The 27868-nt window shown below is 41.7% G+C and overlaps 1 protein-coding gene across 3 annotated transcripts in view; it reads left to right on the forward strand.

Moving 5' to 3' along the window:
• Ddr (discoidin domain-containing receptor 2) overlaps positions 1–27868 on the forward strand; it is a 246387-nt gene that overhangs the window by 210019 nt on the left and 8500 nt on the right. For all 3 annotated transcript variants that reach the window (XM_076766209.1, XM_076766211.1, XM_076766210.1), the window contains 6 exons: positions 7702–7825; positions 10541–10692; positions 12501–12814; positions 16008–16199; positions 21243–21335; positions 25457–25598. In XM_076766209.1, coding sequence (XP_076622324.1) covers positions 7702–7825; positions 10541–10692; positions 12501–12814; positions 16008–16199; positions 21243–21335; positions 25457–25598 — 1017 coding nt within the window. The remainder of the gene's footprint in view (positions 1–7701; positions 7826–10540; positions 10693–12500; positions 12815–16007; positions 16200–21242; positions 21336–25456; positions 25599–27868) is intronic.

The following is a 27868-nucleotide window of genomic DNA, read 5'->3' on the forward strand; positions in this document are numbered from 1 at the left end:
TATTTTACAAGTCTCTATATTTCAAGATGGCTACTTAACCTGTCAGACCTGACTTCGACCAACGAAATATTCTTGATAAATGTTTGGTTACATATATAAATTTTCAACAAGATAGTGTTATATGGTTAACCTTTTATCTTGATTATAAGCACACTTTGTTGAGCGTTGAGTGCTCCTACGTTCCCAGAGTTTGTCTATTAACTGCGTTAGATTAAATCGATATGAAATGTATCGTAATGAGTTTAATTACGGTACGAAAGTTGGTACGCGTAGCCTGTTTGTTTCGATCGATGACACGAAAATTAACTTAACGTTTCTAAAGGTCGATTTAAAAAAATCTTCAGCTCTTGTCTGACCAATATTGTTATAGTAATACGTTCCTGAGATGTCAGAGATAATGCCTGAATTTTTACAGACTTTCTAAAACACTTAAACGCATTGAAAACTTTAACTGGAGCTTAAAAGACCGCCATCCACGGCGTTAGTGAAGAACAAGGGTATTTTCGCGGGATTAAGAATGTAATGAAAAATGTAAGGAAGCGAGTTATAAAATGTTTAAACGTTCATGGCGGACCGTTTGAACGCCTGCTGGGTTGAAGTAATATCCGAACGTAAAACGGGAAAAATCTCGTAAAGTATTGCGTTCCCGATAGTCCTGCTGCAACACTTTCACGTAGAAAATAATGAAAGGGATCGATTCGTGTAAAAATATACGCGATTCAGTTTAGAAAATCCCCGTCATAGGGAGGTGCGACTTTATTTTGTGTCTCTACTCGCAAAAAAGAATTCTTTTCGTTGAAATAAATTTAACCCAGTCCATCGAGTGTTATTAATAATCGTTCGCCGCGTCGAAACATCGAAATTCGGTGGAAAGAGTGCGCGTTTTCCCACAATTTTATCGAATTTATTATCTTGGAACGGTCCGATCGCGACGCACACAAGCCAGGCTTTTACGCGGTCGTCGAGGGGGTGTGACGGCGCGGAAACAGGGGTTGAAGAGGGAAGTGTTCAAAAGTGAGGTAATGCGATTACCGACTTCAGCACCACGGGGGTTCGTCACGATACGAGGAGCAGCCGAGCGAAAACAGATTATTTTAATTTAAAGCAACAAACTCCCCGATTTCCCGGTACACTGTAATCCGCCCCCGCAAATTTGACGTACGCGTGTATCCGCATTGTCGCCGCCCGGTAGTTTCCGGATTAAGCATCGGGGATGGAGCCGGGGCCATCGTCGAAGACAGACCTCGGGCCCTCCTGATGAAAATCAAACAGAAGATTCACGAGCTTCTTCGTTGTTCCCGGGTTTTCTTTTGTTTTTCGCCCGGGGGATGATTTTTCGTCGACGTCGACCGTGAATTAGCGAACGCTGCGCGGCGAGACGTTCGCCAAGGAAACGAGAGAAATATTATTCGGCTGTCAGTGATTCTCGTGCATTGTACCGGGGAGCTATGAAATCATAAGCGGGATAAAAAAGCGACGAACGTCGGGAACTTTCATTATCCCCGTTTTTCCAGCTTCCTTTCCTAGAAAATTGTAATTCGTTATTACAGCCACGCCGGGGGAATTATTCGTGTAACTTTGGTTAATTGAATTTTCAGTAGACGTTTCGGTGATCTTTCACCGCTACCGCCGATTATATTTGCTCACTCGTGTAATTACCGAATGTTGATTTAAATGTTTGCAGTGCATTTACATTCGCTGGCGATTGTGTATACGCTCTAGTGTTTGTTTACCGTGACTATTTTAGTACTGTAGTTTCTATATTATTATCTTCGTTAAATAGCAATTCTCATAAATAAAATATTTCTCTTATGTATTATTCGTCCAAATAATCATACTTTGTAAGAATCATCCTGCGAAATTATATAGTAACATCGAACGGGGTTATCTGAACGTATAATAGGAATCGTGCAATCAGCGGTTATGAAACGATCAAGAGGGTAAATATGAAATGTGATTTGATAAGAATTTCTGTTCTCCCGAAGAAAATAATACGATTATGTAATTGTCTTACGATAACGAACGAATTGGATCGTAGTGTCAAAGAAGAATTAATCCAGGGTTCATAATGTTCGCAATTAGAACGCACGCGGGCAAAGATCGAACGTATGATTCGGTCACCAGACTCGAAGAGTTCGTTTGAGGATGCGCAAAAAAGCTCAGAATAAGCGAAAGAGTAAAGGACACCGAGTAAGAGGGCAGACGTCGGACGAAGGCAGAAAATGTGCAAACATCCGACAGGTTGAGCAGCTTTAACGGGAAAAGAGCGGAAATGTACCCACGGTAATGAAAATGGCAAAAAGCACTCCGCTGCTAATTAATGGAAGATCGTTCTGTTCCTGAAATCCACCTCTTTGCGCGTCTGGGATTTCATCAAGCAGCACACTTTGCTATTTCGATTTGTGTTTCTACGTTTATCCACGGTGAATTGCGTCCCCTATATTTATGGTGTTTGCGGACATGCGCGTGCGAGAATCGGAAAAAGGTAAAACCGTTCCGTCGTGTCCCGATCCGATCCTTCCCGCACACTCGAGTTCCAATGTTTTCCTAATTTTCCAACCGAAAGCTATCCTTTATCATACTCGCGCAAATTATGCTTTCTCTAGAACCGCGCGCGATTTAATTCCTTCTTTATTCGCTGGTTAAGTAGTCCTCGACGCATCGTGCTCGCCCATAGCAATGCATTTAAAGTTTTTAAAAACACAAAAGCTATTTAACCCCTTAACGCTCATATTTTTCGGATTAACCAAGAATGATCAGTTTTCTTTATTGGATTTCATTCTAAAACTGCGGTTTTTGTTACTTACAATGTTGTATCCGACATATAATTTGAAAGAAAACAAATATTATCATCCCTTAAATCATTAGATTAAATTAATATCATTCAAGGTGTTAAGCAGCCGATTTTAAAGGCACTGACACTCAGAATTCCCATCCACGTTTCTCTACATTGAAAATTGTCAATTCACCCCTTCCTTGCAGAATTGTAAAGAGCCTCCGGAGTCGTCACCGCCCCCTACTTTGGAAGACACTGGTTTAGGCTCTCCGGGGCGAGTAATCGTTAAACTTCTTCGCGGCCACTTTGCGGGAACTTAAAATTCAACCGCGACGACCGGAGATTATTTAATAGCGCGCATCGATCGTCCATTCCCGTGATAAACTGGATACGCTATTAGTATGCGGAGAAACGTTCCCCGTCTCCGAACAAATGCAGCATGATAATAAGTTCCGCGAAACGCTCTTGGAGGAGGGTCGAGCCCATACGACGGTATTGTATCGTTTATTTCGCGTGGGTTATACGGCCAGATGTTGAAGATACATCCGCAACGGAAGACGCCTTGGCTACGGTATCGTACGATATTCCCCGATAAAACCGCCCCAGGGTCAATCGAACGTATCCGCAGCCACGAAAGGGGTCACGGATGTGTCGGTCGAGAGGGTCCTTTTGTAAGACCGATTGATATACTTGCGACCACAGTGAACACTGGTCAGCTGGAATGGGGCGTATTATCGTCCTGTCGATGGTTTACAGAGTAATTCGTGAAAAGAGCTCCATATTCTGGGGAACGATAACGCGTGATCGTCCAACGCCCTTGCTATTAACCCTCCAAGAATTCATTTTAATAGAAGCAACTGGCTACTCGAATACAATTTTATAACTCCATCTTGAGGAATATTAAAATCGTTCTTTTTCCCCAGAGAAATTTATAAACGTTAATAATTCACAATTTGTTGCAGCGTTGAGTTTTTATTTAGTTAATCGAGCGAGTGTAGTCTTAGGTTTTTTGAAGTGTATATTTATAATAACTGTTTAAATAAGTGTCGTTCAAAAGTCACAATTACAGCCAGGTTTTCTGTGACCCCTCTCAGCTCTCGAACACCAGTATTTCGATTTTTATTTAGTTGTAGCGTCGCCATTGGAGTGCAAAGGGTTAAAGGAACTAGAATATTTCTAGCAAAAGTTAATTGATTTTTGGGCGCTTACAAAATCCAAATTTTTTTTATTAACACTAAGAAAATTTAGCGACAGTTGCCACCGTTTACAAGTCACTCCTGACATTGATAAAAAAAGCTATCTATGTTGAAACCAGCAGATAAATCTAGTAAATAAATTAAATCTCGTTAACTCCTGAGACACCATATATCGCGAACGATACTCGACAATTTACAGCCTCGAAAACTACCGCGTTTAACCGTCTTCCAGGCAGCCTCTTAACCGTCGTTGCGAACGCGTTCCCCGGCGGTGTTTATCGAGCGATTACTATTTTCAATTAACCGGGTCCCGTCCGATCGATTATTTTTCGCTTAAACGAAGATTGCCCGGGACGATCGGTCGAAAATTCCGGCTGCTGATTGGTTTCTCTGTAATTAATTTTTCCTCGCGTATTAAATTATTCGCGCCGTTGCGCGTCGATCACCGAAACACGTTCGGTCAGCCCGAAGATTTCCATACTGCCAATTACGGGGGGGTCGCGTCGCGATTTTCGCCCGGGTTCGAGCATCGAACAAACAAGGTCACAGTAGAAATTAACGACGTGCAACGAGCTTTAACCCTCTCCCTGCTGCGATTCGCAGCTCCCAATTCCATCATGGTTCGTTCAGAGGGACGCGACAGATTCAAGATATAGTAGTCCCTCGCGAGTTGCAACAGATTCGACCTTGTAAGCTGTCTACTTTCCGTGGATCATCGAATTATTGTATTCTATTCACTGTATTTTATCGTTGTTACTAATTGAATAACTATCGTCACAATTATACCGCGAATTTTTATACGAGCATGGGAAATTTTTATTTTCAAACAACTACAGTACGATAACGTGGCTGACTCGTTACAATTCTTGATATCAGGTTTCACAATCATGAGGCTAGTCATCGAGTCTTATAATATTAAAATCAAGACATTTTTACATTCACGAGGTATTCCTGAGACAAATCTATTCTTTCTTCTGTTCGTGCCTTGTACGAGCAAATTTAAATAAAATTACTATATGTTTGAAAAATTACATTAAATCGTACGTCAAGGGGTTAACTTGCACCCATTGAAACAGTCTCGATGAAATTTTTCACACGAGCATAAATAAGAAAGACGTTATCACGTATGCTTCGACTATAGTTCAGACGCGATTCTATTCGCGGTGATAGCCGACAGTCGAGCCGCCACCCACGCAGCGAGGGGGCCCGGTGATCGAGCCATCAACGGGAACGAGGAGCCGACGTGGCTTTGAATGCCCGACCATAAGAGGCGAAGGAAGTCGCGACAGGACTTCAGATAGCCCTAATGGCGAGAGAGAGAGGCATCGGATGGGAAGCTAGATGACAGGAAGACGAGCAACGTACCCAGAAACCGGGCGATCAAAGAAAAAGGACCGGCCAGAGATGGGTGGAGGAAAGTGGGAACGAGAGGGAATCGAGCAAAGAGATTCGAGTAGAATCCCGATGGCTAAGTGGTTATCTTATCTTAACGGCGTCGGTGCAGCATCTCGCCAGCAAGGCACCCTAACGCTTCCTAAACGGAAATTAACACCCCCTTGGTCTCTGGTGCCCTTCCAAGCCAGACCGTCTCTGACATTCAAGCCGAGGGCACAAAAATCAATGGATATTATGTCGCGACCGTGGAGACTCGTGCCTCGACGCGATCTCGCTTATCGGTTCGACCGGGGGGGTGGGAATCGAGCTTCCGGCGGGCGGATTGTTTGTTGCAACGAGAGCCTTAATTTCCTGGGGCGACGCGTCGATCCTTGACCGAGGCACTTTTTCGCGACGAACCACGACTGTTCCGGAGGAAAGTCATGGCCAAAGCTTGGTCCTAGGTCGCGTTCTCGAGGACGGTTAACCAGGTTAACGATACGATACACGTTTAATACTTTGGACGATAAGATCGAATTCTCTTTAAAATACTGGCGATGTCCTTGCAAAACTGATACTAGAAATATTATTCGTCCGTTTTGGAAAATGCAAATTATAAGCACACTTTATCGAAGCGATCTTTTCTTACATGCGGTCATTTTAGATTAGCACTTAAGTGGTCTCTCAATCTCAGCTGAATTATTTTATTTAATGTTGATTTTTATCAAATTGGTACATGGAAATCAACTTTCCTTTAGAGCATTTGAAAAATAAATAACTAATGGAGGATTACATAAATTTTTAAATAATTACAGTGACATGTATTATACAATATTAGTTTACACTTTTAGAGGGTCCGATAATCCATTTAAGAGTTAAAATAAATTTTATAACACTCGTATGGAATTAAAATAAATATACAATGAGCAAAACTGTACGAGGAAATTTTGAAGATTCTGAATCGAAGAACTGCTGGACGATAAATGGTTGTAATGGTATTGATAAAAATAGCATTCTAAAAAATAATCGTTATAGAATTTGGAAAATGCAAACTAAAATATAGATACAATTTTATAACGTTAAACATAAATATTCAACGAGGAAATTTTGAAGATTCAGAATCGAAACGGTATTAATAAAAAAAGCATTCCAAAAAAGAATTCTTTACAGAATTCTACGATACGAGTTTCCTTTATAATACAATGAATAAATAAGTTCTAGAGATTATCGAGAAAATAATAAAAAATGTGTTCCATGATTTAGAGATGAGTTTGTTTTAAAAAAAGAGTCGTACGACTTGTTATTGGGTTCGTTAATGGAAAAGTTGAAACACGAATACCTGGAATTCTGGGATTCTATTTCCGGGGGGGCCGGGACACTGTGGTCAAGGTATGGAACAAGGATGGCTCGGACAAATTCTGGGATATTTTTATCGTGTTTTCGCGGATCGGGATTTATTGATCTAAACATTGGACCGGACCGTTAATTATTAACGAAAGAGCGTCGCGCGATATATCCCGTGATCCAATTTCCCCGGACCGTCAGAGCGAGCCGCAACTAATAATTACTCGACGATATGATAAATTTTATTTGCGGGAATTACCGTGACCCGTTGAATGCATATCGATACATCGCGCAGACAATTACGGCCGTATGAAATTATTAGCGTCGCCATCGGGTATCGCGGCCCCGCGATTCCTTTGGCGACGTTCGAAATTAAGTTTCGCGGGATCGATCGGTCCTTTTAACCCGAATCTTACGACGAAACGCGACGTTCAGATTTTAATCATCCGCAACCCAAATTACACGGTAGGACGATCGTTGGTCGCTGATTTTTATTTACGTTCTTGCACCGAGCGAAATAAAGTGCAGAAACTAAAACTCGATACTTCGATACGAACGTAATTGCACGGAAAATAAATACAACTATAGACGGTGCAAAGTAATGCAATCACTTTTAAAGCTTCTCACTTTTTACATTTGTAAATTTATTTATTTTCATCCAAGAAAATTCTATTTACTTAGCTAAATAAATAGAAATACCCCATCTATTCGTACACGAATTAATCGAGTTTAATTACGCGCTTATTCTCCGGTTGCTCCTAACTTAAAGTACGAATTACCAAAAGGGTCCTTTCGATGGATGCCCTGCGAGTGGGGGTAAAAAGTACAACTTGGGAGCTCTCGATGAATATTCCTGAGAGGGACGAAGGGGTGGCGTGGGTGGAAGGAAGATGGTTGTACAAAGTGACGGAAAGTTCTCGGTGGCATATCGCTTTTACCGCGCGATATACACGCGCAGCGTGTGCATAAATGTCAGGTGCATTAACGACAACGTTCAATATTCGGCCGCAGGTCTCCGTGCAGGAGGAGGGCGAGGACAAGGGACCAATTTGCCCTCCGCTTCCGGCGCAGTACCACGCGGCTGCCTACACCACGACGACACCGCAACTACACAAAACTATCACGGATTACAGCGGTTGGTAGCGACGTTAAGTGCGATACTTAAGCCTTTCGAACTCTGCCTCTGCATGCACGGTTAGGCCGATTTAAATTAATTCAAACAGAGGTTGCTCGAAATTATCAACGCCACGCCTCGTAATATATTGCCGGAAATTATCGCCTGCTCTTGAGCTACGAACGATTTTGACGTATCGAACTCGAGGCATACAAAATAAACGAGTGCTCTGATCTTTTTAAATCTCTCTCTATATTTCATTAGATTCGTTTCATCCAGTATAATACATTAATTTAATTCGAACAGAGACGATTCAACTGACAGAAATCAATATCGGACTATGTTTCATTGTAAATTTTTAATCGTCGTAAAGTACATTTGTTTTACCCTGTCCCCCCCATGTTCCAATTTAACGTAACTCGGACAGAAGTAATACGAATTTGATAATCATCGTCGGATCTTGTAATACATCGTTGCAAATAATTAATTATCGCGGAGCCGTATACGATTCACGTCTGTCGAAAATATACGAATGTCTAAAATTCGTTTCGCGCTCCTGTTCGCGATCGGGTTAATTTAAAATAATTCGGTTGAAAATAATACGAATTTGAACATCAACGCGCGGAACTTGTAATATATTATTGCGAATTGATTACTATACAGTCGCGAACGATTCGATACGTTAAACACGAAATTTTCGTGTGTTCAAACGTGATTAATACGATGTTTCGCGCGTAAATGGCGCGATGAATTATGTATCTAACTGATGAAATTTAGTCAATTTAACGCCAATTCAGAAACTAAATAGACGGTATACTTTACTCGACCGAACACGCGCCACTGTGCTTATATTAATAATAAGGTAACTCGCAGACTGTAAATTGGGAAATTCGATAACATGTTCGGCCAATGATACCCGTTGCTACGAAACTATACTCGATCGGAAACTCAGGATGGAATGCAGTCAATTCGGAGTAGACGATCGCTATAACGAATTCGAACACGAAATTTCGAAATAATACTCCGAACGAGTTTAATCCCGTCGTACCACTTGCGCGTTAAGCCTTTTGAACTTTGCCCCCGTATGTGCGCCATTAAGCTGGTTTAAATTTATTCGTACAGAGACAGTTTCGTCCTAATGATTATCAGCGCTATATTTGGCAAATAACGTTGAAAATCATTGATTCCCATAGAGTCACGGATCAACGTTTAACAGGATTTTTAAATTCGATATCAGTCTCGACGATGTTTCTAATTGAACGGCGGGAATTGATGGTTTTCCGTCGCGGCACATTATCGAGTTTGCATTCTACTAAAATTATATAAAATCGCCGGCGAACTATAGCCATTGGTCGTGACGATAAACGCAACACCTACCGTGATACGCGAGCATGCACCGTTCGAATTAAATTAGAGGCTAATGATTCACTGATTATTGTAGAGTTCCTGGTACTTAAGACGATGCTTACACGAGCACAAATCATTAGAAACTTCGCTACGACTTATCGAACACTTGCATCGCAACGGACAGGCTATAATTTACCTTAAGTTTTCCAGAACCCTTTCCCTCGTGAGTTCTCAGATGTTTACAACGTTCAGAGATAAGAAAAAAATAACAGTGCACCTAGCGTGGCGTTTCTTTGCTCTGGTATATATTTAAATGAATTAACTGGCCACCATTGATACGAATGTTTATATGGAAACTCCGTATATTTAACTCCTTAATCTAGAGAATATTTTTTCAATTCTGGTATCAGTATTCTTGATAATTTCTGTCATGTGATTTTATTTAAATCGATCTTTGCGGAGTTATTGATTTTTGGAAACGCGTGAGTTATGTATGAGAACCGTTTTCATACGCATAATGGCGTCTTCGAAGCGACGAGGAATTCCCAACGAGCGAGCCTCAATGACAGGCACGTTTCCGAGTCTCTGTTCTTAGTTTTACCACGTCGACATAGTTGTTTCCTCATACTTGCTAGTTCGTCGGTTATAGAACGCCCGGCGAAAGTAACTCGCGACTAACTGCTCCAATTAAAACTTAATTCAGATCGTTTAACGTTAACTGAAAATATGAACGCTCGAAGCTCTCGGAATATAAAGGGAAACTTCGGAAATTCAGTTAACCGCATCTAGTCAATGAATCCTCCGTTAGAAATTATCACGGGAACGAAGAAGGTTCTTTACGCGAGAAGTTAGAATAATATTCTTTTCCATTCCATTCTATTTATCTCTGTCTCGAGAGATTCTTGAACCGTTGAAAAACGAATTCAAGTTACTTTCGAAAGTGATTTAACATCCGACGCGACTGCCCCCGTAAGTCACGGAATTATCGCCGAGTACAAACTCGCCGACGAGTCGTAAAAAGATTTAATTACAAAATGATACGGCTTTCCGATCCAAGCCGTACGGCCGGAACTCTGTCCCAGAAAGATAAGGGGGGCCGCCTCGTGCAAACGCGGAGACAGCACGTCCGCGTGTCGCAATAAAACAAATCCGCGTCGTCGCGGCCGGTAATAGAAACAAAAATGGCGGAAGTACTTGGCTCGAAAGTTTCGAGGAACATGCAACGCGCGAACGTCGAATCGCCGCTGGTAATTTCTTCACGTGCACGTCGGCCATCGTGTCTTTTAAACCTCGTCGAAAAAAATTCGTTCCTTTTTTCCGTTTTCTTTTCCTCTTGTTTCTATTTTCATTTTATCTTCTCGTTTTTCCGTTCACGGTATCACCGAGCAGGGATCACGGAGGCGCAGCCGGTTATTCCGCTCCTGCTGAACACGGCGATCAATCTTACCAGGCCAATTCCGCCGGTTCAAGAATATCCATCTAATCCGCCGCCCATACCACCGCCGCCGGAAAAGTATTACGCCAGTACGGAGATCTGCAAGGTGAGTATCAAAAATGTACGTCAGACATGCGATCCGTGACGATTAGTCCTTCCGCGGGGTCGTTAATGCGGGCCACTTCGGGCATGGAACTGTGTCAAACGCCTGGCTGCTTCGTGACTCCGCGATCTCACGACGCGATCAAGGCACGCGGCAGCCACTTCGATTCGTTTCCCTTTCGCGGGCCCCCTGGCCACTGAATCCATCGGGATTCCTCTTCTTAATTCCTTGTTGTTCCTTCTCCACCTACGTTCCTTCGTCAACCCTTAAAATCGACTCACCTTCACCTTGCAAAAACTCAGACTGCGATATTTCCTTCGATATTCTTTTACAAACGTTGCTTTGAAATTCAGAAATATGCACGCTAGTTGCAACAAATGACAATCGTAATCGATTGCATTCATCGCCAATAGAAATATTGCGGTGTTCCAAATTAGGACAACTGACCGTATCAATTTAATTGACCCTTTCTGGCAAACGAAGTACCACACACAACAGTCATCGTGAATTTGACAGAAAACATTCCTCCACCTTTCCCCACACACTTAGAAAATATTGTATCGTCGGGACGTTAAGAGGGTAAATAAAAAATTCAATCGCAGAAGAAGATTCGCGATACGATTAGTCGGCAGACGCCACCCCCGCGTACGCACCTGTCCCATCGGTGGGATCGCGATCAATGGTTCCTTCGCGTTCAGAATTCGCCGTACCGACGTTAAAACACTTCGCGCGGAGAATAATGAGGCTTAATGGATGAAAAACAAGGCAACAGGGAAGGCACTATCAATCATAACTAATGCGAGACGTCCGAGGAAAACGTCTTTCGTGGGCATACACAGATTACCTGGCGATAATGTAAAGGGTGTGGTTATTGATTACTCAAGTTCCCCCGTGGCTTTACGCTTATTTTCATCTGATTACGTCGACGTCCCCGTCCAGGCACCGCTGGATGAATAATGTTATTCGTCGGGCATATTTACTCAAGAAAGATTGACCATGATTTTTATAAATTTCCCTCCTAATTGCGCCCTTAGATTAAGGGATAACGCAAGAACAATGGAGTTGAGAGATTGCCTAGCGGGGGGAGAAGTATTAATAACGAACGCAACGCCATGAATAATGCAGAGGTCGTAATTAAATACTTAAGGGATTCGTTGGGGTAACGTATCGAGGCATTCAACCGGACTAATCGTAGGTTCTGCAATAAGCTGTACGTACCTACGCTTTGAATGCGATTACGCAAATCTAAAGGCCGTGGTTTATCTAAACGTTACTAATGGACGCTTGTTCGAGACTTACCCGTTTTATTTTACCGTGTACACGTGCACCAACGTCCATTAGTTTATCTAAATACTCGTCCGACCCGAGCTCGCCCCAACAAAATAAATTAATCGATTCTTTTAGCTAAAGTAAACAATTTTCTTCAAAGACGGACAATATTATGAACATTACCACAAAGTTTTGGATTAATTTTTCTCTTTTGCGATACATCACGAATAGAACTCGATCAGCTTAATTTATTCCGTTTACGAGCATACTATATTTGTTTTCAAGCCTTTCGAGATTTCATGTTTTACACTCGGTTCGCGATTGCAAATGTTTTCTTTGAATCACATCCTTTAACGATTCCCCCTTAAACAAGCCTCGTAAATTTGAATTAAAAACACACACGTCCGCAGTCTTGTAGCGCGGTAGAAATAATATCTGGGTCTCTCGTATGCCAGATTTTCGTTATTTCCTACATATTGCTTCGTAAACACACGCCGCCCTTTTCCCTTTCATTGCGCCGCACATTTGCCGTTTTATTGCAGAATTCTCTGCCGCCATTGCCGCCGTCCCCGACACCGAGCACGCCACCGCCAATGAGCGCTAAAGCCTCCAGTAGCATGACAAGCTACAGTCCCGAGGATATGCTTACGGAGGAGGAAGACGAGGTGCCCGAGTGCATCTTAGACTTCCCCCGGGAGAAGCTCAACATCGTTGAAAACCTCGGCTGCGGATACTTCGGCAACGTTCACATTTGCGAGGTCGACAGGTTTCCCGGATACGACGAAGTTTTCCGGAACACCAGCAGCGACCTCGTGATCGTTAAGTCCCTGAGACCCGGATCCACGGATGCGCTTAGGTAAGGATCTTGTATTATCATCAACTGCCTCCCAGCCATGTATTAACCCGAAATTCGCCGGCACTAAGCAAATAATCGCGGAAGTCGAGGGACCAACTACGGCTTAGTATCCCGCGACCCACTCGAGCATCAAATATTCGATGCAGTGTCGCTGATATACCGATACCAGAACAAGTGAATTATCTGTCAAGACTATACCGATCTTTAAACGAACGTGTCTTCGTTTATTTATTTCATTTTTAGATCGTAACTCGAGGTTTCGAATATTTTAATTCCCTTACTTAATTAAATATTTCGTAAACCATTAGAAAATTTTCATTATCGACACTCGTGTTCACGTTGTGTAAATAAAATTATGTTGGCTTTGATCGATACTTAAATTTAATCGATGCGAAGAATGTCGTCGAAAACTCCGACTGATTGGTGTTAATGTTTGGATGTGGCTTTTGAAAGTAGAAAAACTCTTTTCTTATAAATTTTAAACAGGACTCTCCTGAATCGGGCAGAAACGTAAGTTCGGTCGTTGGAAAGAGTCAATGAATTTTTAAAATTCGAACAGAATTTTTTCAAAATATTCCAATACTCTTCCAAAAGGAGTCAATTTACGTACACGAAATTAGCAAGACCCGTAGTCTATCCTTCCTGGTAACCGGTGGAAAGTTTCGAGACATTAGAAACGTTTCCTTTTTTCCCGTCGCCCCCGTAAAAAGGATACTGCGAACCGCTCGAGGAAGTTTACATAATTTCTTGGAAAGTGCAGCTGGTCTTGCAGGCTCGATCGAGCTAATTAGGGCACCGATGTCAATCGCGGATACACGGTATCGATGGTCGCGTAGCCGTCGCGAAAAATAATAGCGTCGCGGACAAGTTATCCGATTAAACGCCAGTCAGTGACCGTTTAAACGCCTTTTGCATTATCGCGTCGCGGGAACTTAATACGCGAAGCGTGTTATTATATTCGAAATCACTTTGCGCCGCGTTATCGAATTATCGCGTTAACGCGCCGCGCTAGATATAATCGATTGGGATAATTTTCTATCGATGTGTCCTATATTTCCATTATTTCCCTCCCGCGGGTCCCCTCTCGCGTTCCCCCCCCCCCCCCCCCCCCACTCCCCTCCGGATAATAAACGAATCAGAGTAGCACTCTATAATCGACCAGGATAATTTTCCGCCGTTTTCCCGCGCCGCCCCATATTTTCCGTCCTCGTAAAATATCCGCGGCGCTCGATAGTCACCCGGGTCCGGCTGTATTTAGAATCTCGAACGAACCGTTCCAATAACGTGTTGTTCGATTCATTTCCGTTGGCAAATTTAATTATGGACCCCTCCTTTATCGGTTCCCAATTGTGCCCGGCACAATCAGCGTTGTTCTTCGAGTACAGGTGTACCGGAAGCTGATATCGAATTTCCACGAGCACGTGGCACTTATCAAGGGGACCGGGAAAATTCATAGCGCACATGGGTTCAAGTATGATTTGCATCCGCGAGCCGTGAGACGCGTTCGACGGTGAAATATTAGTTCCGCGCTAAGGAAATATCTCGAGTAATCTCCGCTCTGCGCTTTAGTAAATACATTATTGCGTGTTTTCATCGAGAGCGAGCTACATGCACGGCGATTCTAATCCGCTTTTGGTCGTTTGTCGGCAACAATTTCCAACCTGCCCTTTCGATTCTTCGTAGCAATTATAAACGATGCGGAATTCTGGTGTCATTCGTTTCGAAATCAATCCAAATGGGTGACAAAATGCTGCTCTTATTAAAAAATATTCGCAAACAATTCTATAGTAATGGTTTATTTTATTTCAACTCAAACGCAGCCCCGGTTCTCGTCGTCGTATAAATCATTTTCTGGATACGTGTCGCGATTTTTGGGTTTGAAAAAAGGTCCGGGGACCACCGTGTACCGTACATGTTCCCGTTCGAGGCCAAGGAGGCGAATGTCCGGGATAAAGCGTGTCCCAGGGACGAACAAGCTACGCGTTATCGCCGGCGCAGCGAACGGGTGATCCTGGTGGACAAGATCGGGGATTACAGGTTCCTCCGCTAACGAAACGCGTATCGTCGACGAGGAGTCTGATGTCCGGGACACCCGGAGCCCCGGGAAATACAATCCCCCTCGTTTGCTTCGTTTTTTATTTATTTTTCTCTCGCGCCCATAGCCGTGCATGGCCAAACGAGGGGGATTGTTTGCAGATATTTAGATTTTTAAATAGAATCTTCAATTTACTTGAAATTTTTCATAGTATTTATGTCTGTTAACTTCAGTAAAATTCACCTCAACCGGAGAATTAATTTTACTTATTTATTTACGGGTTTGTACACCCTTTGATATAATAATGCATAATACGTGTAATTATTGATTGCATATGTTACAAGATGCAGTGCGTACATCTCTAGTGACATGCTTTTTAAAGGAATACAGAGACAAGAACACGATTAATACAATTATTGTGTGTATAATGTCGTTTAAATGTTGGAATATGGAATGGAGCATTAAATTTAACTAATTGTAAAATTTCATAGCGCATAGTTTCGAAAGGTTTGAAGTCTCCATAAGTCTAATAATATTTTCTCCCCGACGAGTATTTGCATGAATCGTTTCGCGAGAAATTTGTTAACAAGATCGTATAAAATTTTATTCCCAAGTCGATTGCTCGTTCGAACGAGTTTTAGTAAACATAACGAACCATATCGCTGGGTCGAACAAAAGGACGTAGGATGGAGGGTACAGCCGCGCAAACAATCGATTTCCGAACGCTGTAGCTCAGAAATAAGCGACCCTCGAAGGTCTCGGAAACATCGGGCTTCCTCTTATCCAGATCATAAATATTAGACAACCGAAACACAGGCGGAAAGCTCTATTAAACATGAAGCTCACAAGCGTTCTTGAAACGATAATCTCGGCAGTAGCCGTTATCCCTGGTCCGTGTTACGTAGCTTCTGCCGGCTACAATCCCTCTTCTATTCTTCCGTTGTTTTCCCAAACCTGCCTCTCTCTCTTCCACTCTCCTCTCTCTCTCTCTCTCTCTTTCGAAACAGAGTGAGCTTTCCTGGGACAACGACACCGGTACACAGACAGAATACCCGCATTATTTCCAGTATGTCCGTGTGTCCGTATTCAATACCCAGCCGGTCGGTAGGGCATCCGGCTATAAAGATATTACTTCCGAGTGTCCCGTGTATTTTCCAGGATAGAATTTCAACAGGAGGCAAAAAGAACGGCGCGTCTGGCCGATCGGAATGTCGCGCGGCTACTCGGTGCCAGCCTCCAAGACGACCCCATGTGCATCGTATTGGAAAACGGCGAGTACGGGGATTTGAATCAATATTTGCAGAGCCACATCGCTGAAACGTCCACCGTGCACACTGCTAAGACCCTCAGGTACGGCTAATTACAGCGATACGGCGACGAAACGATTTTACCGGACGACGGAATAATCCGCGCGATTATATCGAGTCGATGGAAACGCGCTCGAACTAGTATTTATCTACGTTTCGTCGAAAATAAGTTAAACATCTAACGCTGCGTCGATTAGATTCCATACTTGCCATTACAGAACTCGTGAATATTATTCTTCGACAATTCGTGTTGATTTTAATATGAGATAATTTTTCAGACGTGTATCATTTAATTCGTTCGTACAAGTAATGGCCACGAAAAAAAAATAGTGAACATTTAATGTATGAGAGTCGATGATTTGACATTAAAAACTTGCAACGAGTCAGACTCGTCATTGTATATACAGGGTGTTCGGCCACCCCTGGGAAAAATTGTAATGGGGGATTGTAGAGCCCAAAATAAGACGAAAATCAAGAATACCAATTTGTTGATGGAGACTTCGTTAAACAGTTATTAACGTTTAAAGTTCCGACCGTATCGAATTTTTTTCTCGAAAATGCGCAAGATTTCGGGGGTATGTCTATTGATAAAAAATTATTGCAATTGATCCCTGCAACTAAAAATAATTTTTCTAAAACGATTCGAAAGTCTTTTTTTTCACCCAAAACTTTCAGCACTTACTCGAATTTTTTTCTTGAAACTGAGTAGGATTTCGAGGGTATGTCTATTCACCAAAAATGATTGTAATTGACCCCCGCAATTGAAAATAATTTTTCCAGAACGATTTGAAATCTTTTTTTTTCACCGAAAATTTAGGCACCTGTCGATTTTTCTTAAAAATGGGTTTTTCATTTTTGATAATTTTATTTGACGCCCTACAGAAAAGTTGTCTAATACTTTTTTGTAGGTACCCATGAGCTCTACTTCAGAAAAAAGTTTCATTGAAATAGATTCACAATTGTGGGAGTTATGGCTGTTTGAAAATTAGACCATTTTTATGGGGTTTTTCTCATTTTGCGGGGTCAAGGACCAACTTTTCGAATATTTTTGCGATTTGTACACATTCTCCACCAAAATACGCGTAGTTTGCTTCTTTAAACATTAAAATCGTCCAATCCGTTCAGAAGTTATGACGTTTTAAAGATTCGCATTAAATTTCAGTGGAACATGTCAATGGTATGGTCAGACATGAAATTTTCGGTAATGAATTTTTTCCTTGAAACTGCGTAGGATTTCGAGGGTAAGTGTATTCACCAAAAATAATTGTAATCGATTCCCGCAACTAAAAATAATTTTTCCAAGACGATTCGAAAGTCTTTTTTTTCACCCAAAACTTTCAGCACTTACTCGAATTTTTTTCTCGAAACTGAGTAGGATTTCGGAAGTATATGTATTCACCAAAAATGATTGTAATTGACCCCCGCAACCGAAAATAATTTTTCCAGAACGATTTGAAATTTTTGAATTTAATTGTTAATAACTTTTTAACGAAGCCTCCATCAACAAATTGGTATTCTTGATTTTCGCCCTATTTTGGCCTCTAGAATCTTCCATTACAATTTTTCCCAGGGATGGCCGAACACCCTATATATTAATCGAAAGAAAAGGCTCGTGAAACGTCCATTTCCTAAACAGAAAGTTTCTATAACATTAATTGTAGCAAGAAACTCTGAACTCCCATTGTATAAAACTCTGGGGGGGTACGGATTCTATAAATTTTAAAGGGCTCGTAGGATTGGAAAACTTCCATAGCGACTGGTTAAGTTACGAGTTACGCTAGATTATTAATTACGCGTGTTAGAAGTTCCGGTTTGAATCTTGCGTATTGAAATATGCTTTCATCGTTTGTAACCATTCACTTGGTCTGCTATAAATGGCGCAACGGACTGAATGTAAATAAGTATTCCTGCAAAGACGGAAGAATTCACCGATAATCTTCGCGTAATTATTTGGAAATGGACGTTTCGAGCGGAGATAATTAGTTTTGTAAGAGTTGTTTGATTTTTCAATCAGTTGGTTGCATCGTTCGCGTTGTTACATCGCCAGTGTCCAATCGAAACGCGGAACAACGTCGATTTTTCTTGTCGGTCGCATCGTGCGCGTGACGAATGATATTTCAGTTAACGATGACGCCCGTCGGAGAACAATGAACCCAATTTTTCGATTTTATCGTTGCGAGAACGTCAGTTCCAATCACGTTCGAGGCGCGTGTGGGAATGCGGCGTGTCCGCGAATCGGTCGAAAGTGCTCGAAATACGAGAAATCGGCTGAAAATGAGAGGTGAACGACAGAGAAGATCAGCGGTGCGCGTGACAGCTGTCGACGGACCGTGTTTTTCACGTGCATTCGTTTCTGGTGGCTTGCTACAACAGGAACGACCAATAGAATCGTTCTTCCCTTTATCTTGGACTGAAACGTCGAATCGATCTAACGGGTGGCCAAACTTTGCGTTTCGAGGTACGCGTATTTCATGAAAAATAATCGCTCGTGTCAATTTTCGTGTCGAGATCACTGAATTTGTATTTGAATCTAGAAAATCATAGCTAACGTGGTCGTGCAAGTCCTTTAATTTAAAACTGATCGTTCGAATTATTTAAAACGCGATCAACAATTCTCGAGCAATGGTAAATACATTTGTCGAATTACTACGTGAATTTCTTTATTTCTCGAATGTTTTATTTACGAGTTGTTAGTGTTTTCGCGTTTATAACTGAAAACCCTGTTGATGCACGCGACGAGCATGGTAGATCGATCTGCAAGAATGCAGGGAAAACAAATAAATCCTGTAACTGACGGAATTAGAAACCTGTCCGCCGGTCAAAGCTACTTGATACTGTTAATTAAACTCACGACACAGACGAAACTATTTCCATTCGCTTTGTAAACCGGTGTTTCAGGCGATGTTGCGGTATTCGCTAAACGGGCAATTTCACGCTAAATCGATCACTTTTTACCCTTTATATAATGGATTTCGACGAAACCGAAATATAATACGATCCACGTAAAACTATGGAAGGGAGTCATCATTTTCCTGGTTTCGAATTTCCCTAAAAAACACAGAACCTCGGGTTTTGCGATATTTCAGCGATAACAGTCTGCGCGAACGAATTTTTAACTCCGTAACCGCGAACCGTATCGAGTTGCTATTTTTTCATCGAGAAGAATTGGCCTTTCGGAATACGTATATATTTTTTTTTTTTGTTTGCTTAACTCTTTGCAACAGAAATTTTCATTCTAAAAGAATCGTAAATTGCATGGTAATTTTACGACAACGTAAAATACACTACGTTTGTATTTGTGTAACATTTATAAACGTACTATTCCCCAAAGAATATTTGCAGTGCGTTCATGAACATATTTTACAGGATTTATTAATTTTGAGCATTTTAAATCGAGTCGTCTATGTTTGAAATTCCAGGAGAAATGTAAATATATTTTGAGAAATTTCTTGTACACAATTGGATAACTTCTATGATTGACATTTTATAATTGACACCGTAATTAGCTGTTAATAGCCGTGGTGCGGTTCGTTTGAAATAACCAACTCACGCTGTAATATTTGATTGTGAAGTCTAAAACTGAAATTGACAGGTCTCATAGAAATTTCAATGTTGTCACTCATATCTCCGAAAGAAATTCAGCTACCACCTCTATATTAATACCTAAAATTTCCAATTCCGTATTATAAAATATTTCAACGCTACAAAATTATAATGTACCTAAGAATCGCGTTCCTTATTATAAAGAACTATAACTAACGAAACAGTAAATTACAAAATTTAATACGATTAAGTAGAATTTAATGCGCGTCTGACCAATATTGACTATTTCTACTTGCATCGATAACAAAGTCGAATTCTAGTTTTATTCTACACTTGTATTGATCGCAACAGGTAAACAAAATGTAGGCTAAGCAATAAAAACAAATATCGAGTCAATATAGTTGATAGTTTCGGGGTCTACTCTCACCAGACAGGCAAAAATTTCGAAGTTCAACGTACTCTGTTGTTCGCAATTTTAATTTTACGGAAGCTACACCACATTTCAATTTCACAAAAATCCCTCGGACTACGCGCGCAAAGAGTGATCGATTAAACGCGGAACGAGCCAAATGCAATTTTCAAATATCTAAAATTGTTTCGATTTGTATTTTCGCCGATTACTTTTCACCGCGCTAACGAAAACACCTTCCCCCGGTCCGTCGGGGTTGCAAATGACATAGTTCGATTCATAGAAATCCAATTTCGATAACATTTATTCGATACATAACCGTCGGCTAATCGAAATTTCGTGTTATTTACAGAAGTCGCGTAGCGAGGAAAAACCGTCTCGCAAACATCACGAAGGAAACAATGAAAACTGGCCGCGCGATGTATTTTTCGAAAGCGAATCCACCGGGTAGATCCGAATGAAATATATCGTTTCTCTTCATGAACACGCGCATTCAACAATATTTACGCAGGTTCCGTTGACGTGGCCGTCCCGCGAACAAATAAATCTGTTCTACCGCGTAATCTGCTTCTGCAAAAAGCTAGCTGAAAAAAAAAAGAAGAATAGTTTGTCACATTGTCCAAACGAACGTGTCGTTTGGCCATTCTCGTACATTATCCGCCGTGGGATACTCATTATTCACTGCGTAACGACGATAATCGAATAATGACGATCCCTCTGACGACCATCGGAGTCGGCCATTAATCACCGATAACCGATAGAAATTTTATGTCGAGGCAAAAATGTCTCATTTCTTCCGATAGAGTCGTTCCTTTCCTCCGAAAATTCGCTCGACTACGACGATTTCGAACGAAAATAGCAGGAATAAAAAACAGAGAAAGATCGCGATGTTTGGTTCTACGACGGGCGTAGGCGAGCGACAGTAGGATCGATCAGTCGGCCTTTTGTTGTTAATGCAAATGGTCAGTCGACGTGCGTTCGACTGTACTTTAACGCGTCGTCATTTGCGGTATTGCCAGCCGATGCAAACGACCGGTCGTGTACATAACGCGATACGTACGCGGCGTACACATAGACATAGAGTTTCGAGGAGTAAACTTCAGGATGGAACCCGCCTCGTTCTTCGTGTTGCAGTTTCGGCACGTTGGTTTACATGGCCACGCAAATAGCATCCGGCATGAAACACCTCGAGGAAATGGACTTCGTGCATCGGGATCTCGCCACAAGGTAACGACAGTCTCTCATAGATTACTTTAAGACAAACTTCGCCGATCAGTCATTCGTTCGACGATACTCTGGCGCTTTACTTTCCGCAAACGCGTTCCCGGAGAGCCCTCGTTCGTCCATGGTCGCTGTTAACGGGATACATCATCCAAACAAACTGTCAAACAGAAAACTTTCCAACGGAGAATATTTAGCTTTGATTTTTTCAAGGGGTGAGGAATTTTCTTGAATTTTTTTTAAAACAAATGCCACGTCTTGGGATCCTTTCTTGTGGGTTACTTAACTACATTTTGAGTATACATTTATATTTTTTATACAATTTTAAATAACTGGTTCCTACTGTTGTCTCGTTTTAAATAAACTCATATTTAAAAATCATGTCTTGACGAGTGGGTGATTGGAGCCTTCAGGGTGGTTCTCAATCAGTATATCCTCACCGTCCGTGTCAAAATAATTAAGAAAATGAAGCGAGATTTCAAAACTCGCCGGGATATATTATCCAAACAAACTATCATCAGAAAACCTCTTCGACCCTTCAAGAATGTTCTGATTTTTCAAGGGGTGGGAATTTTCATGAATTTTTTTTAAAACAAATGCCACATCCTGTGATTCTTTCTTGTGGTTCATTCAACTACACTTTAATTATACATTTATATTTTTTACGCAATTTTAAGTAACTGGTTCCCAATAAAATCATTCCAAAATTGACGGAACATTTTTAACAAATTAAAAACACATTTCGCTCGATGAATCGCTTCTATAATTGTCTTCCAATTTTCTCCGTCACCATAGGCAACGATATTAACAATTAAAAGCAGAAACAAGCAGGTTTCGCGATCAGCAAGCCCTCCAGTTTTCACGCTCGAGTTTCTTCGCAGCCGCGTTGAGGCGCGCACAAATAACTCGGTAAATTATGTCAGCAGTTCCGCGTTACGGTCGCCCCTGTTTAAGGGCGAAGTTTGCAACCCTTTCTGTTACGATTTCGCCGTGCTGGAGTCAAGGTTCCTCCGTGGTACCGCAGCTTCGATTCAGAAACTCCTCGGCGCACGGCACCCGCTGGCAACTCGACGGGACGTTCAACGTGGCAGGACCATTAAAACCGAACAGGTGTGGTCGGGGGGATAGCCGGGTCACGTGTTCGAATTATTAACTCTAATCATAAACTTTAATTATAATGCCCCGCGGCGCGAGCGCCGCCGCCACATAAACGGGAAACGCGCGCGCGGCCCGACGCGGCTGAAATTAATTGCCTGTTGATTTATAGAAACGAGTATCGAGCCAAACGGCCCAATAACCGACCAGCCACCGGCAAATAAAACGATGGATATATGAAACGGTTTTGCCAGTCCTTTGAGCCGTCGCGATTAAACAACGGAATCAGCCCCGAACAATTCCCGCGCACTGTAATGTCGCGGCGAACTTTCAAACGCCGCCGACTACGCCGGGAACCATTTGACGTTCGAGTTAATAAGGGAATCGACGCGATAATTAAGTTTATTCTACGGAATAAAAACAAACGCGACGCGCGTGCCGGTATTTTCGTTGGCGCGTTACGAACAATCGTTACGCGCTCGAAACTTTACGCGAAACACTTTCGTCCGTGGTCACAGCTGCTGCGGAAAGAAATACGATGTATTCGGGACAACAGGACCACCAGTGCGGAAGGTACGGTCGATTCTGTCGAATATAGTCACGTTTCGTTTACATCGTGACGGGAAGATCAACGAAAGCGTTACTATTTTTAGTAATACTAACGCGACGAATAAAATCATTACTGATAAGAACGCGTATGAAGTTCGAGGGAGGCTTAATATTTGCTTACGAGTGTTATTTTATTTGTTATTTTGTAAGGAAATTAGAAACAGTAAATATCGTTGCGGGGAACGAAACCGCTCTCGCCGGAGACCGTATTCTTCGACATATTTTAATCGCCCAAAGCTCGTTAACGCTCGTAATAGGTACGATTGTTCCGTAATTAATATGGTCAACAAAATGTGTTACGCCGCTGGCAATTTCCGTCGTTTCGCCGCGTAATTGAATGCGGTATGCGCTCTTCCCTGTTGTGTCATCCGTGGACGGGGCGGAGATTAATTAAAGCGAGTAATAAAATTTTTAACTGCTCTCGCGTCACCCAGACCTGTGTTTAACCGATGGCGCGGAAAGTCGCCGGGCAAATCCGCCGCGGAGAACACTACGCCGACGCGCGTAAAATAAAAGCGTCGGCGGATGGCTACTAAACTGTTCCTCTGTACGGCCTCTCGTCGCGGCGCAGCGATAAACGCCCGGTTTTACGTGAAAATCAGCGCTCAGCTTCGGACGACCATCGCTTTCGACGTGCTCGGGAACCTTTCTGCGGCGCGCTTTTAAGCAACCGCCCTTTTGCTAGCTTCGAGGACGGTCCTTCGGAATCCATCACGGCCAGACGACGCTTAACGCGCGCGAAAACTCGAGAGACCGCCAAGGATTGCCATCGGGACGAAAATATTTCAATTCTCGCGCAAGTTTCCGTCGCTAGACACGTTTCGAGCATGAAAATGTTCCTTCTAAATCGAAATTTATATTTAGAGCACGAGTAAACATTGCAAAGAATTAACCATGATTCTGGAAACAGTTTTATTGGGAACGAATTTTGTTTCAAGTCGATATCGTAGTTAGTTCTAGAGAAAAGAATTATTTGTTGGCAGGTAATTACGTAAACATTCTGTATACAAATTTAAATTGATTTTCGAATAAAGAAAAAATTTATAATCTGGTTTTATTGCACACCAGACGTATGATAGATAGGAATTTCTGAAACTTCTTTGGGTACGTAGAGTAAAAGTAAATTAAAAAAAAAACATAGAAGACAGCATGATATATAACAGTAGTTATATTCATCGGATAGGGGATGAAATGCCCTTTAAAATGAGCGTTTGTGAGACTCGATAGCGTTATTAGTTCCGGAGATATGGCGATTTTAGTTTCAAGTCGATGCGGTGGCTAGTTACGGAGATATAAGGGTCCGAAGCGTTTGTTTACTTTCTTACTACGGCCTTGTCAAGGTCGTTGACCGCGCGCGCACATTGAAAGTAGGTCACTCGGCCACTCGGTCACGAGTCACGTACGAGAAAGAGAGGTCCGGCGCGACGCGTCAGACGGAGACAGAGATAGTCAAATTAGAAAAATTACCCCTTTACATAAATTACGATATCTCCAAAACGGAAAGTCGGATCGACAAAAACCAAAAGCCATTTTAAAGAGGAAGGTTCGCCGCTTCTAATCGTGGTTTAATAATAAAGAAAACACTAGTAGTTCCGGAACCACACGCTACTAAAGTTGTAGTACTTTTAATACGCGGTAATAGACTTTTGTAAGGCCAAGAGTGGTATTTTAAAAATTACTTTAAAACGGAAAATCGAATCGTCGTGAAACGAAAACCATTTTAAAGGGAAGGCCTTGCCACGTCTAATAGTGGCTCATTAAAACTATCTAAAATATCCAGACTAGTGTGTCAGTTACGAATGAAGTAGTGATATGCATAAAGTCTGACATTATTTTTTCTTTAAATCGTACAACATTATTATTCGAAGAGTTTCTAGAATCCGTATAGATCAAACGTCCAAAGAGGATCGTAGTGTATGAAAGCCGCGCGGGTAGTCGGGAAATATTCTTTTCGTGGGATCACGTTGATCCTGCCCGAGGGTCGCGATCCGTGCTTTTAGCGCGTCTCGTAGCAATTCGCTCTACTTGTCCGAGTGACAGAATAAGGGTGACTGAACTAATCCGCTCGACCTCGAAGACGGATTATCTCGTGAGGTCTGCTGGTACTTTCTTTGCAGCGCGGAAGTTGTATCGCAAATACCAGGGGTCGTAAGTTCGAGGCGAGGGTTCGGGACGAACGACGGAAGCTAAATGGAAAAAGAATTAAGTGTCAGCGAATTGGGGACGAAAGCTTCTTTATTTACCGTTCCCCCAGTTGTATCGTGAGACAGTGAAATTTTTAGTACGGATCGATCTTTACGAAAAACAGAGAATAATGGTGATTTTTTATTTCTCGTAACGGTTTTTCATCGTAAATATCGAAGTTGAAGCTCGTTGTAGTAAAGTAAAAAATTGCATTTGGAAGGTTCGTGGACTTGTTGCAGGAACTGCTTGGTGGGTCGTGGTTACACGGTGAAAGTGTCGGATCTGGGTTCCGGAAGGAGCGCCTACGCGGCTGACTATTTCCGGGTCGAAGGTCGACCTCCACTGCCGATTCGATGGATGGCCTGGGAATCCATGCTCATGGTAAGTTGCTAATTAGTGCTGCAGACAATGGTCCTATCCAATATCAATCTTCGAGTGCAAGAATCTTTCGAAATACCAGCAATTTGATCGATTAAAGTCGTTAAAAAACGATAGTGAAAATCAGAATTAAATATATTCAGACTGATTTTCAGATTCCAGAATCTAAAATATATTTTCGTATCATTTAGTCCGAATAAGGTACAATTTATGATGCTCAAAATTTATACTCCACAATATAAAACAGCACTATTTCAACCCCTAAGTGGACTCTCAATCTCAAGTGAATTATTTTACTAAATTCAATTCAATTTTCCTTCAAAACATTTAAAAACTAATGAACTAATAGATTACATAAATTTTCAAATAATTGCATTGACATGTATTAAGTAATTATTATTTTAAACTTGCAATTGTCCCGATAATCCACTTAAGGGTTAAATGGTATGTGAATTAAAAATTTCTTACGTTTCATCAAGAATTTAAAGAGTAAAAAAATAATAAGTTTTACCCAGCTCGAGCCCGTAATTTGTTTTGCTTGAAAAAAATCTATCTATGATCGCACCGAGAGTGGTATCGATTCGCCAAACCGCGCGATTACTTTCCCGCAATTCTGTGACTCGGAAACGTCCCGATCGAACCGTTCCGCAACGCGAGGACTGAATTAGGTTTCGTCGCAGTAGACGCCGCGAGATAAATTGTAAACGATTTTTGTCCAGCGAGAGGAGCGAGGGGGGCAAAAAAAAAAAAAAAAAATGAACCAAGCACGATCGAACGGTTTTATATCGTGCCGCTTCGGTCAGTGATGTTTAAATGGACCGTGGCTGCGCATCCACGCGATGAAACTCGGGTTGGTTTCCGTGAATGCTTCGCCGTCCGTTGTTCAGCCCGTCCCGAAATCAAAGCCGCGTTTTCGCGCTCGTGCCGATGGTCGTTCAATTTTTTCATCCAATATTTGCCTTCAAGATTCGTTGAACACACCGTTTTGGTAAGTTGGAACAATAGCGATCATTGTTTAATGGATGGCTTTCGCGTGCTTCGACCCGTTTCGACTTCGAATCCGCGCTCGATCCGCCCCGGGGATCCATTTTAGCTCTCATCCGCGTTCAGAAACCCATCCGAGCTGATCCACGCGGATCGCTGAAACTCCAGGTGGATTCGAGGAGTCGGAACACCGGGGCTCGAAACGAGAACAAGCAGATTAGGGCGCATTAGGCAGCTAATGACTTTGAACGTTTGCGTTTTAATAACTCTTCCGACCCCCGTTTTTACAATTTCATCTTCGTTCGCGCGGAAAATTTGAAAGAGTAACAATTTTGTTTCTTTACAAAGGACGCGAATCGAGGATCCCTGTGCACCGGTGAAATTAAAGTAGTGGAACACGGTTTATCGCTTGTCGATGATAGAAACAAAAATCATTTAAATACGTTTGCAATGTGCTCTCTTCGAAAATCTCGTACCGTTATACAGAGTGTTCGGCCACCCTTGGGAAAAATTTTAATGGGGGATTCTAGAGGTCAAAATAAGACGAAAATCAAGAATACTAATTTGTTGGTGGAGGCTTCGTTAAAAAGTTATTGACGTGTAAAGTTCCGCTCGTACTGAATTTTTTTCCCGAAAATGCGCAAGATTTCGAGGTTATGTCTATTCACCAAAAATGATTGTAATTGACCCCCGCAATTGAAAATAATTTTTCCAGAACGATTTGAAATCTTTTTTTTTCACCGAAAATTTAGGCACCTGTCGATTTTTCTTAAAAATGAGTTTTTCGTTTTTAGTAATTTTATTTGACACCATACAGAAAAGTTGTCTAATACTTTTTTGTAGGTACCCATGAGCTCTACTTTAGAAAAAAGTTTCATTGAAATATATTCACAATTGTAGAAGTTACGGCTGTTTGAAAATTGGATCATTTTTATGGGATTTTTCGCATTTTGCAGGGTCAAGGGCCAACCTTTCGAATATTTTTGCAATTTGTACATATTCTCCACCAAAATACGCGTAGTTTGCTTTTTTAAACATTAAAATCGTCCAAACCGTTCAGAAGTTATGACGTTTTAAAGATTCGCATGAAAATTCAGTGAAACATATCAATGGTATGGTCAGACATTATATTTTCGGTAAACAATTTTTTTCTCGAAAATGCGTAGGATTTCGGGTGTATGTATAATGACCAAAAATGATTGTAATTGCCCACTGTAACTAAATATAATTTTGTTTAATATCATTTGAAATTTTTTAATTTCGTCTAAAAATTTCAGTACCTACTCGAA

The sequence above is a fragment of the Colletes latitarsis genome, chromosome 6 (assembly GCF_051014445.1).
Source record: "Colletes latitarsis isolate SP2378_abdomen chromosome 6, iyColLati1, whole genome shotgun sequence".
Classification (NCBI taxonomy): Eukaryota; Metazoa; Arthropoda; class Insecta; order Hymenoptera; family Colletidae; genus Colletes; species Colletes latitarsis.